The 12,098-nt window shown below is 36.6% G+C and overlaps 1 protein-coding gene across 1 annotated transcript in view; it reads right to left on the bottom strand.

Moving 5' to 3' along the window:
• ANK2 (ankyrin 2) overlaps positions 1–12,098 on the bottom strand; it is a 219,823-nt gene that overhangs the window by 112,021 nt on the left and 95,704 nt on the right. Inside the window, exons 10-12 of the mRNA XM_087866401.1 lie at positions 6,359–6,556; positions 4,077–4,175; positions 3,813–3,911 (exon numbers count right to left, since the gene is read on the bottom strand). Of these exons, the coding sequence (XP_087722527.1) occupies positions 3,813–3,911; positions 4,077–4,175; positions 6,359–6,556 (396 nt within the window). The remainder of the gene's footprint in view (positions 1–3,812; positions 3,912–4,076; positions 4,176–6,358; positions 6,557–12,098) is intronic.

Here is a 12,098-nt window from a genome sequence, read left to right as displayed (position 1 = left end):
CTTTTTGTTGATAATTCATTTATCCTCTAATGGCCTTGTTAATGATGTTTTGATTTTTGCAAAGTAAATGTATCTGGACTGTGTGTTGGCTTACAAAAGCACATAATTGGAATAGCAATATTTGTCTTCAAACTTTGGGTATATGGCAAGATCTTTTCTCTTTGGACAACCATAACTTTTAACTTGTTTTCTATATCATGTAAAACTTGTCTCTAAATAGATGAAGTTAAGGTCTAATTATTCAAAAACAACAAGAAGCCCTCAAATCCTTACTCTAAGTCTTATAAAAGTATAGCAATTTTACTAAATTTTACTACAAATAAAGACAAAAATAAATTTCTTTATAAGAAGTTAAGTCAAAGAGTCATCATGAGTACCTAGTTAATGATAGATTCATATGTTTAGTTTACAAGCCAAACTTTATTAATAAGGGGTTTTCACAATGTAAAATGTTTCCAATACTAGCCTTAATATTTCCAATATCCTTATTATATACTTGGAATGAGTTATTTTTATGCTATTTATACATTTGAAATTAATGAGTTAGATATAAAACCTCATCTAAAGTATTAAACATTATAGTCAAAGAAAAGTTATATATATCTGTATACACATACACACACATCTCTCCAATTTAAGGCAATGGTCTTGTTCAATCTTATTTAATGACTCTGGGTAATTGATTTTTATTGTAAATTGTCCATATGCTTATATATTTATATTACCCTTGTTTATGTGTAAGTATAAATAAAAAATGAAAGATCTGTTATAAAGATATAAAAAATATATAAAGACATATTATTTTAGTAACTTCCATTTCTTGATTGTTGGGCACCTCATCTTACTCAACACCCTTGTTTTCTTTATCTTAAGCTCATTCACTTTAAGTATTGGGGGAAATTATAAACATAATATGAAGTGTGAACTTAGCCATGAGTCCATTCATTTTTATATGAGAAAACTTGGTAACACCTCACATGGTACTCTAGACAGCCCCGAAAGTGCTTAGTTTTCTACTCCCGTGGTTGTCAATGAATACTTTGGATTATGCATGTATTATAACTGGTAGTTCAACTTTCTAGGTTTTAAAGTGCATTTGTGAACTTTCTGGAAAGGAAGCCTTGCAGTAATAATATCTGCACATGATTGAGTTATTGGTACCTCTCACACTTGGAGTGAATTTTGAGACAAAAACAAGACTGGCAAGAGAATGGGTATGCTCGCGTCCAAAGCAGGTACTAGATTTCATGCCCCTCTTCTCAGTTGTTAAAACTGATTTTGCTGACAACTACATTGACTTCCACTTTGGCTGCATCAGTTGGAAAGCATCAAAGCACAACAGACAGCATTGCATTCAAAAATGCAACATGATTTCAGGCAACACACAAAGGCTCCAAGGGTGGGGTACTTTGGGGTCAGGAAATGACCAACTCCGACACAGCAAGCAGGCAGTTAAGTGTTCACACGGTTTCTTAATCAACCTGCACAGAGTTCTGGATTCAGTAGCTGTATCCTCATGTCCTGAGAATGTACAAGTTCACAGGCATCCCACTGCTAGAGAAATTAAGTTCCTCTAAATGTAGGGTTGCCAGACTTAGCAAACAAAAATACAGGACGACCACTTAAATTTTAATTCCAGGCAAACAATGAATAATTATTTTAGTATAACGATGTCTCAACTATTGCACAGGACATACATATATGAAAAAAATTTATTTGTCATTTATCTGAAATTCAAATTTAACTGGAAGTCCTGTATTTTATCTGGCAACCCTATCTATCTACATGGTATCTGCTCCCTGAAGGACACATAATACAAAAATAAAAATGAACAAACAAAAAAACAATGAAGAGTATCTTGAGGAGAGGATTACATTAGCAAGTGCCTCTCAAGTATTTGTTTTGAGGGGACTGAAGAGAAAGAATGTGTAATAGACAAATGAGAAGATAAAACAAAATGAACTTTATAATGAGTGGCAGGTAGAAGTTAAGTTTGATAAGCAATTATGAAACTTGGGTGTTTTACGAACCTACAAGATGTAAATATTTTTATTGTTTTAATTGATATTTTATTTATTTTTATTTGAAAATCTACAGGTATTCTATATCACATTTTTTTTTTCAGAAGGGGAGCATATGAATATGGAGTAAATCCATAACCATCAAAATGATTTGGAATCGGCCAGTTAAGAGCCAAGTTAAAAGGGGCCACAGAATCCCACAACAATTTCACGTGGATTTTCTTAATGATTTTACAAAATTCTCCCCTCAAAAATAGTAACCTAAGGGGTTTCAACAAAGTATCACATAGAATATACTTGTATATGTTACTATTATAATATGATAACATAATTTAACACAGTATCACCATTGCTCCTTGATCCTGAGGGCAATGAAATGCAAATAAGGAAAATAAAGTACAGTGGAAAAGTATACAGAGTACTTTTCTGGAAAGTTACTGGTTCAAACAGCTTTCAATTTAAAAAAGAGAGGTGGGCATCATCTCTGTACAGAAAAAGGATGATGTTGATTTCTTTTTAAAGTTCTAAGAAGCGACTAGAAATTCAACTCAAATTGGCATGTTTTAAAATTACTCTTATCTTAATGGAGTAATTAAACATTAGTGTATAATATTATTACTTTAGGATCCCTAAGCTTTAATTAGGGGAACAAACATAGACTATATTTCAATTATTTAATGGTTTTATGCTCCAATTGTGAATTATATAATAATATTGAAAACAGATAAATTTATTTCACATGGATTTTGTCCATGTATCAGAAACTTTAGGACAGAAAGTGTACAAAATGCAAAGAAATGAGAATGTGAGAGGGAATACAAATGAAAAGTGAAATTGAACATTCTGTTTCACAACTCAAATGGAATGATACACCAAAATTTAACAACAATAGTCCATCATTGCTTTGAAAACATGACTCAACAGTAAGCACTGATATTTATTTGGGGAGAGTTACTTCTATTGCATACTTAAAAAAAAAATCTCAATATTCCAGGTTCCCTGTTGAGCTTCAAATACATGACTACATCTTGTGCAGAGTAAGGAGAACATTTGCATTAAATGATCAAAGTTTAAGGGGGCAGACTCCAAGAAAATGAAAAAAATAATTAGGAAGTTGGAAGTAAAAATTCTAAATTCAGTTAGGTAGAAGAATTCCGGGATATCCAGAAGTTATTGGCAGAAAAGAAGTTGTCTGGAGACTAACACTCGTTTCAAGATACAGGAGGAAGCTTCAATGGTATATTTATTTGAGATAAGAGAGGACTCCACTCTAGCCAACAAAATCAAATCAACATGAAAAATCAAGGTTAGAAAATGAAAAATCCATGTACTCGAAGGAGGGAGAATTTGGTATCAAGTAAAAATCCCTCCTCTGGGTCTGTCTCTGGTTAACCATTTGCTATGACTGATTGTGGTACTGACTTGACATGTTCATCAAAATTACCGGGAACACAATTCACTCAAGCAACTGGCATGAGTCCTTTGGATTTTATTCCAACCAATCCTTCATTCGAAATGTATGTGGTTTTCATAAACGTGTTTCAGATGCATGTGTAGTCCTCTGCACCAGGGAGCTGAAACAGCCTCGGCAGCTCCCATTTTGTTTTCCTAACCCATTTCTTCTCAGCGAGGTTCTCGCGAGTATTTCAGTAACCTGGGATTACAGAGGCTCTGCTCAAAGCTCAGCCGCTCGCTTTGGTGACACACACACAAACATCCCTACACACAGCCATACTCTCTCTTCCTCTCGCTCTTTCTCCCTGTGGTTATTCTGACCCAAGCCATACTCACAATGTTAGTGACATCTGGAGAGGCTCCGTTCTGCAGCAGAAGGAGGACAATGTTCAAGTGGCCCATGAAGGCAGCCACATGTATTGGTGTGAGGCCAGACTGCGGAACAAAGCAACAGCAGTTTTACTCCTCTGCACCGGTGGGGCTTTGGGGACTTCTTCAGATTAATAAGACTTGACTGAAGAGGACAGAGGATGGGCGACAGGAAGGGATAGGAGGAGTAAGAGAAGGAATGTTTCGTGACAAGCTGAAACATTGTTCTACCTCTGTGATAGCTTGGATTGAAGCCCCATATTTCACCAGGAGTTCCATGACTTTGATGCGGTTTTTCTTGCAGGCAATGTGCAGTGGAGTAAAACCATTCTGTGCAAAAGACAATCAAGTTAGTTGAAAGCATGCAGAAACGATCCTCACACAACTCCATGCTGGCACATTGCAGGCAAAAATGTTACATCGTCACGTAATGTTAACCATTTCTTCGGATGCTGTAGGTGCTGGGATTTGGAAAGAAAAGGGGGGTGTGTTCCTGCAGGCACTCAACTTGGCTGCTATGTGGTGGGCCTGTATATAATTCTTTTTGTGTGTTTATCGAGAAAAACAGAAGTAAAGAAAGCTACGTGGGCCTGCTCTGGAAAGAAGGAAACTAGAGGGGCAATGATACTTTAGAAGTTCTAAGGTGTTTTCAAGTATGCTGATTGGGTGGGTTATGAAATGCCTTGAAGGTGCATGGAAGATAAGCATGTATTTTTTGGGTGAAAGGCCATTTCTTAAAGCCTACAAACTGTTGGTCTGTTTTACTTCAACACCCTATGGGTATGATTGTCTCTACAATAAATGTTTCAGGGTTGCTACCATTTTCTTCAGGGAGGGGGTGTTGCAAATTAGCAGAAATCATTATTTACATTAATAATTTTTCATATTCAAAAGTAATATATCTTCCATTAAGAAATTTTTGTAAGGTATTGTATATTACCAGAAATCACTACGCTGAGAACATTTTACACCCAGAAGTCATATTTCTTACATTAAAAAGTTTTTTATAACAAATGTCAATCAGAAACATTTTATTTTATAAAGAAGTGATTATTAAGTCCTTGAATATTTTCAAGAAAAGAATGGAGAATTTCTAGAATAACTGGAAGAAGATATCTGTCAGAGGCAAAGGAATGTGGAGAAGTCTCTAAGAAATGTTTAACTTTCCAAACTAGGCAATGTGTAGGAATTGGGGACAATTACATAAAAATCTGTTAACTAGTCTCATGCTTAATCCTTATGTGTAAGCATTATATTTTTATTTGAACAATGATCCCTACACATAAAATAGTTATACCTATCCTGCCAGTTAGTTATTTTGCTTGTCCCAGTAGGGACTGATTGTCAGTCAATATTCTTCTGCACTTAGCAGTTCTCACACTTAACCTAATGTCTTACTACTCTTCACAATGTTTGTTAAGTCATTTCCTGTTTATGAGCTATGTAGTAAGCCAGACATAAATAGCCAAAAGTTTGTGTAGCACTCAAATGATTTTTAATTATGAGATTGTAATGTTTTATAAGCTTATTGACCACTACCCAATTGAAAATGGGTATTTTTCTCCTTATGAGAAAATAAGTATTCTCTCGTAATTGCACATAACCCTAAAAGTATATTTGCTTCCTGGGCAATTAGGAATAAATGGATTCCAACGGAAAATTTTCTAATAAAAATAAGATATATTATGTAATAATTCTTATGGCATTCTCATTTTAAATGCTATCTGAAGACTAATTTAACCAGCATTAACCATGTACATGTATAGGATAAAAGGATTGCTTTTAGTTTGAGAATTAGGAAACAAGAGCATAAATTAGTACATGCCTAATACTTCCAATGATTATTGTTAGAGTATAAGGGAAGCAAGGAAGATTTATTCAATATTAGACCTTGGGAAATACAGAAGCTGCTCTAGGGACAGCCTCATGTAGGTTTCTCTTGAGCGATTCCTGGAATAATTTATATAAAATGCTTCCTGAAGCAGTAAAATGCTAAGCGTCACTTTTACATTAGACCGTGTTTAGGGAATCAGGTCAATAAGGAAATTCTCTAAGTGAACTCTATACAGGCTTACATTTTCCTCTATCTTAAATGGTCAAATATGTTCACCACTTTAAAACCTTTTTTTCCCAAATAGAGATTAATAACATTCAATTTTTTCACACTTTTATTCTGACTCTATATAAAGGTGTTTAGAATTTATTTTATGATTTCCTCTTTTCAATCTATTTTCCATTTAAAATTGCTTATCACTCCAGAGGTTTCATATCCTTCTGCAGCTCGCTAGTTGTAGAAATGTTACCTTGGCGTTTTCCTAAATCTGTCCTTGCTCACCATCATTTAAGAGCAAACTGTGAAGGCATGAAGTAGGCAGGCCACTTGTGGGAGGAAACGAACTCAGCAGAATTAACTACATATCTGTAACCGTGCTTTGCTGGTGTGCCCTTGGTCAGTCCCTGTGGTATACTTGTCTCGACCGATATTCTGTTAATGTGGACTAGGCCAGGTTTACCAGGGCTCTGGCGTTTGGATTGGCTCTCTTGTCCAGAAGGAGTTTGGTCACACGGTAGTGGCCACAGTGTGCAGCAACGTGGAGGGCCGTCAGGTAGTCTAGGGTGACATCATCAACAGGTGCCTTGTGCTGTAACAGGTGCTTCACACATTCCACGTGGTCCCCCTGTGCAGCCATGTGAAGTGGAGACAGCCCATTCTGCACATCAAACAAAACAAAACAAGCCCACATTTCAGCCATGACTTCCAGGTTGTAAAACACAGCAAAGTCAATTATTGATATCTGGCACAGTTGGTAGCAGAGGAAAAAATAATCTCCATTTGACATCTACAGGTACAGTGGATTATGTGGGGCACAGAGGGAAACTAAGAGAACATTTAGTTTCGTAATTATGCTATTCTTAGGCAAAAACAAATTAATATGCTTTTTGTGAATGAATACATAGTATTGTGTAAAAATTCAGATGGATCTCACAATTATTAAGGCAATATTAGATATATAAAACAAGTGATAGCCGAGGCTCAAATTATTTGTATTCAATTCCATTCAGTTAGTTTCTCTGCAAGAGTTTCTCTACCTCTAAATGGGGAGGGGGTGCAGATGATGGAGGAGCAAGTGGGTGTGTGAGGGAAAGAAAGATATTTTGATCATCTCTTAGACCCACGCTGCTCTGAAATTCTATGATTCCTTTTTCCTATCATGAGACATGAATTGGACTTGGAGAAAGCAGTCAGGTAAGAGCTAGAAAAGTATGAGGCAAATCCAGACCATGTATCCCAACTTTTAAACTTTGAGGATAACATAAACTTATTATCAGCGATCTGCCCAAAACAGCTTTAGTCTTAATTCTTGGACAAGGTCAATACCAGGGACACAAGATGGCAGGGTAATTCACTGAGGATTATCAGTCTAGGTGAGACTCTTATTTTTTAAAGTTAAATAATTAAGCTCATAAGAAAAAATATGTAAAATTAGGGAAGAAACTAAATTAGAAAACATTTGCCCATTAAAATGAGTGGAATATGGTCTTTCCTTAATAATCAGTGTAAATAAAGCAAATATAGTCACTAGGAAATAACTGTTGACCAAGTATCCAACTTGGCAGTCATTACATTCAAAGAAGCAAAAATTGTGTCTGGATAAAAAGCCAGAATCTGCCGAAGGCCCAATATTCTCAACAAGGAAGGTGGTTTCAACAATGAGGGACAGCTAAAATCAAATACAGCACAATCTTAATTGTGGTGGTTCACGGGTGGTAGAAGTATATGTGATTTTGAAATTATTAATATACTTTCTTGGTTTTTGAAACACTCTTCACTCATAATTATTGCTTTTATATTTAAAAAATTCATAAAATGAACTGAGAAAGAACAGCAGGTTGATAAAAAGGTACTTTACGCATTAGGGGGAAGATAGCATAAGGGCAAAGTGTAGAAGAAATTCAGGCCTTGGCAACGTTTAGAGGGTTGTGTGGCATGTTTCTCTGATATCTATCAATCTTTAATGTTGTTTGATCTATTTAAAAGTTATGTGGAAAATAAAATCTTCACCATTTAATTCTTTGTTACATTTTACAGATATTTGCTAAGCACCTACTCAAACCCTGATCAAGTACTGAGAATACAACCGGGAACACAGTCGACAGGGAACCCCTGTCTTCATGAAGGTCACATTTTGGGTAGTAGTCAGAGAATTCAAAAAGAATAAGAATTAAAATAGATAGTATGTCAGAAGCCCACCAGTGTAAAGAAGAAAATTAATCATAGGATGGCCAAGGGGAGTTGTGTATATGAGTGCATTATGGATAGGCTAGCCAGAAAAGGCCTCACTGAGAAGGTGAGTTTTAATGAGAGACACGATGACAGTAAGAGAGTGGGTCCTGCTGATCTGGGGGGAGAACATTTGAGGGTGAGGAAAAGCAAATACAAGCATGTCATGCTGAGACCACACCCGGCATGACTAATGAAGGGTAGGGAGGAGAATGCAGCTAAAGGCAAGTGAATAAGAGGGGTGAATAAGGAGGGGAACTCAGGTAAGAGACCTGCTAGTCTGAATAGAGTCTTTGACTTATACCCCGAGTGAGATGGGGGGCTTGTGGAAGGTACAGGACAACAGGATTACTCTGGTTGCTGTATTGAGAATATACTGAACAGGGTTAAAAGAGAAAAAGGGGGGCCAATTAGAGTCTCTTGCAATCATCCAGGTAGGGGTGATGGTGATCAGGACCAGGGTGGTGGTAATGAGAATTTGCTGAATTATGAGATATTTTGAAGGAAGCTGTGACAACGCTATGAAGAGTGAGAAGAGCCAAGCACTGAATGAGGTATTTGACCTGAGATACTGAAAGAATGGGATGGCCATTATTTGAGATAAGAAGACTACAAGGGGATTAAAAATAGGGGTGGGGAAAATATCAGCAGCTGAGTTTTGAATTTACTAAATTTGAGATCCACAGAAGACATCTGGACAGCCCTGGTGAGTTGACATCTACAATACAGAATTCTGGAGCTCCACAGTTGTGTGTCATCAGTGTATAAGTAGTATTTAAAATTTTTTAAAAAATTTTTTGTTTTTTAAAATTTTATTTATTTATTTATTTACTTAAATTAACATATAATGTATTATTTGTTTCAGGGGCATAGGTCTGTGATTCTAAGATGAAACTGGTTGAAATTTCTTGGTGATTACAGATAAACGAATACAGAAAGAGTGGGCTCTGGGGGTTCTAACATTCTGAGACCTGGGAGTGAAGAGGGAACAGGAAAGGAGACTGAGCGGAAGTGAAGACAGAGGGGTGTAAGGTTGTAGAAGGCAAATAAGGAAGGAAAGTGTTTGAGAAGGGAGGAGCAAGCAACTGTGTCAGATGATAGCAGGAGAAGAGAACGTAGACTATATGGTATGGGCTGATTCATGTAATTGGGTAGATAGGAAGATAAGAGTCTATAGAAATTCTCTGCTGATTGCTTCAATTTTTTTTCAGTGTTGTGGAAAGTGAAGACAAGGAAAGACGTCTAAGAAGTCTAAAGAAAGAAAAAAGTATAGAATAATAAGGTAGCAGGGAACGAGAGTAAATACACTTGGGAAATATACTGATTGTCAGGCAGCATTAAAGGCCAACTTGAGGTTAGCAATCATGAATTTAAAGTGAGCCCAGGCAGTATGGTTGGGTGTTTTCGGCCACCACACTCAGCTGCAAGAATGTGAGTTGGATTTAATCAGGGTAAAATATAGCAAGTGAGTATGAGTATGTCAGGGAGTGGAATGAATAGTCCCGTTGGGCAGAGGCAAGGGCATAAGGGGAATAAGGGACAATAAAACAATGGCTGATGAACTCAGGGAAAATAAACACATTTCTGGAGTTGGGGTCCCAGAGAAAGGTAGCTGAAACATAGAGGCAGTGTTTGGAGAGTCAGAGGTTAGAGCAGAAATTCCAGAGGGTTTACAGCTACCAAACTGAGAGGCCAACAAGCAAGGTCATCTACTACTCTAAGATCATTAAAGTCATCATGAATTAGAATAGGGGCTGTGGAGAAGAGTCATAGTTTGCCAAGAGCTAGCATTTTCAAAAATGAGGTGGAGTGACAACTAGATAGATGAATATTTGCTTCAGGGAGGAACAGTGGATGATTCAAAACTGGGAGTTTTTATGGAAGTGGAAGAATAGTCTGGCATTAGGTGCCCATTCCACTCTCAGGCTAAAATGGTATCACCTTACCAACCTGGTTAGTTCATCTTCTCCGTGTTCTTTACCTTGAACATAGCTCTACTTTTTGTTATTATCTCCTTATCTATCTTACCCAATTACCCACTCAATTTCGAGCTTCTTGAACAGACTGTGTATCATTTATCTTGATGGTTCCTTACTGATCAGAACACTGCCTGGTGCGTTGTAGCTACTTACTAGGATAGCTGGATGAATGGATAAATGAATGACTGAGTTAAAGTGGATATAATCATGCAGCCACAGACATTTTATGCTAGATCCTTACATAGACATGATATTTGATATTATAAGAAGGCCAGTAAAAAAATTTCATCTGGGTAATCCATTGTCTTCATTAGTGATATGACAATTATAAGTGAACTCTGTAGACAAGATTATTTTATAGTTTGTGGGAGAGCAAACAGGCCTATAATCAATTTAATAGGTGCTTTTTATTGGTTGTAACATGACTGGCGAAATTTTGTCATTTCCATTTAAATTTCAATCAGTTTACTCAACAAAACTTTCTACAGGGACAGCTGGGTGGCTCAGTCAGTTAAGCGTCTGCCTTCGACTCAGGTCATGATCCCAGGGTTGAGCCCCACATTGGTCTCCCTGCTCAGTGGGAAGCCTGCTTCTCCCTCTCTCTGTTCCTCCCCTCCCCCCCCATGCTCTCTCTCTGTCTCTCTCTCAAATGAATAAATAAATAAATAAAATCTTTAAAAAAAAAAAAACCTTTCTACAATTATCTCTGCATTACTGAGCCCAAAATGTCACATTTTAAAGATAAAACTCGGGGCGCCTGGGTGGCTCAGTCATTAAGCGTCTGCCTTCGGCTCAGGGCGTGATCCCAGTTTCTGGGATCGAGCCCCACATCAGGCTCCTCCGCTGGAAGTCTGCTTCTTCCTCTCCCACTCCCCCTGCTTGTGTTCCCTCTCTCGCTGGCTGTCTCTATCTCTGTCAAATGAATAAATAAAATCTTTAAAAATAAATAAATAAAATAAAGATAAAACTCTACCATTCTCATGGTATCAGTATGAGAATGAAAATAATACATACAATTTGAAGTCACCATTTCATGGCCTGTAGGGCACATCTTTAAAGATTAAGTTCATTCTACACATATTTTAAATGTGCGGGCTGGTTTTTGCTCCAAATAATTTCAAATAAATATTCAATTACAATATAAATTGAAAAAGATCTGCCGATGTTGGCTGTCTTATTTTTCTCAGCTTACCCTAGTAAGAGCATCAGTTGATAACAACCCTGTTCAGGGGCTATAGGAGAGATGGAATACAGAGAAAATTTAAGAAGTGTCCTTTGTCTAAATTTTTGTTGTATTGAGGATCTGAGGGTTGATGCATATCCCATTAAACAGTTCTGCGTGATTATCTTTTATTTGTGTCTCCTGATATTTTTTGGCAACCCAAAGTATTGCTAGAAACTGGGGGACTTGTATAGTAATACTGCTTGTAAAATATATTTTATAATGAAAACCTCCAACAAATCAGCTCCCAGTGGGGTTTCAGTTAGAGTTTTCTTCATGGTTGAGCAAACTGATGACATAAGACAAGAAATGCTAGATGTGCTGAGGCACAGAGAACATTATGCTTGTTTAATGGTTCTTTGCAGATGGCCTATCCTAAATTGTGCTTTCCATATCCCCTACTAATTCTACGTACAATTATCCAACACCACTGGTAAGTCATTTCTTTTACTAGTATTGCCTGAGAGATAAAGACCAGAGAGCTAAAAGACTACCTTGTATTGCTAATTGTGCTACTTTAAAAGACAACTTTATATGTATTCTACAGCATCTTAGAGAATCATAAAAGTACAAACCTACAGAATGTAAGAAATATTCTTATTTATATACAATATACTCATTTACGCATAATTTAAATATATTCAAATGTCCATCTGTAGGAAGAGTAGCAGATAAAAACATAGAAAGAACTTGAAGGTATACAATCAATACATCTTAATGCATGTATTTGTTTATTTTAAATAATTTTCCAACAGTTTGATATATATTCC

This window comes from Ursus americanus, chromosome 13, assembly GCF_024610735.1.
Source record: "Ursus americanus isolate L20-20 chromosome 13, mUrsAme1.1.p, whole genome shotgun sequence".
In the NCBI taxonomy this organism is placed as follows: domain Eukaryota; kingdom Metazoa; phylum Chordata; class Mammalia; order Carnivora; family Ursidae; genus Ursus; species Ursus americanus.
This window is presented reverse-complemented; position numbering and strand designations above follow the sequence as displayed.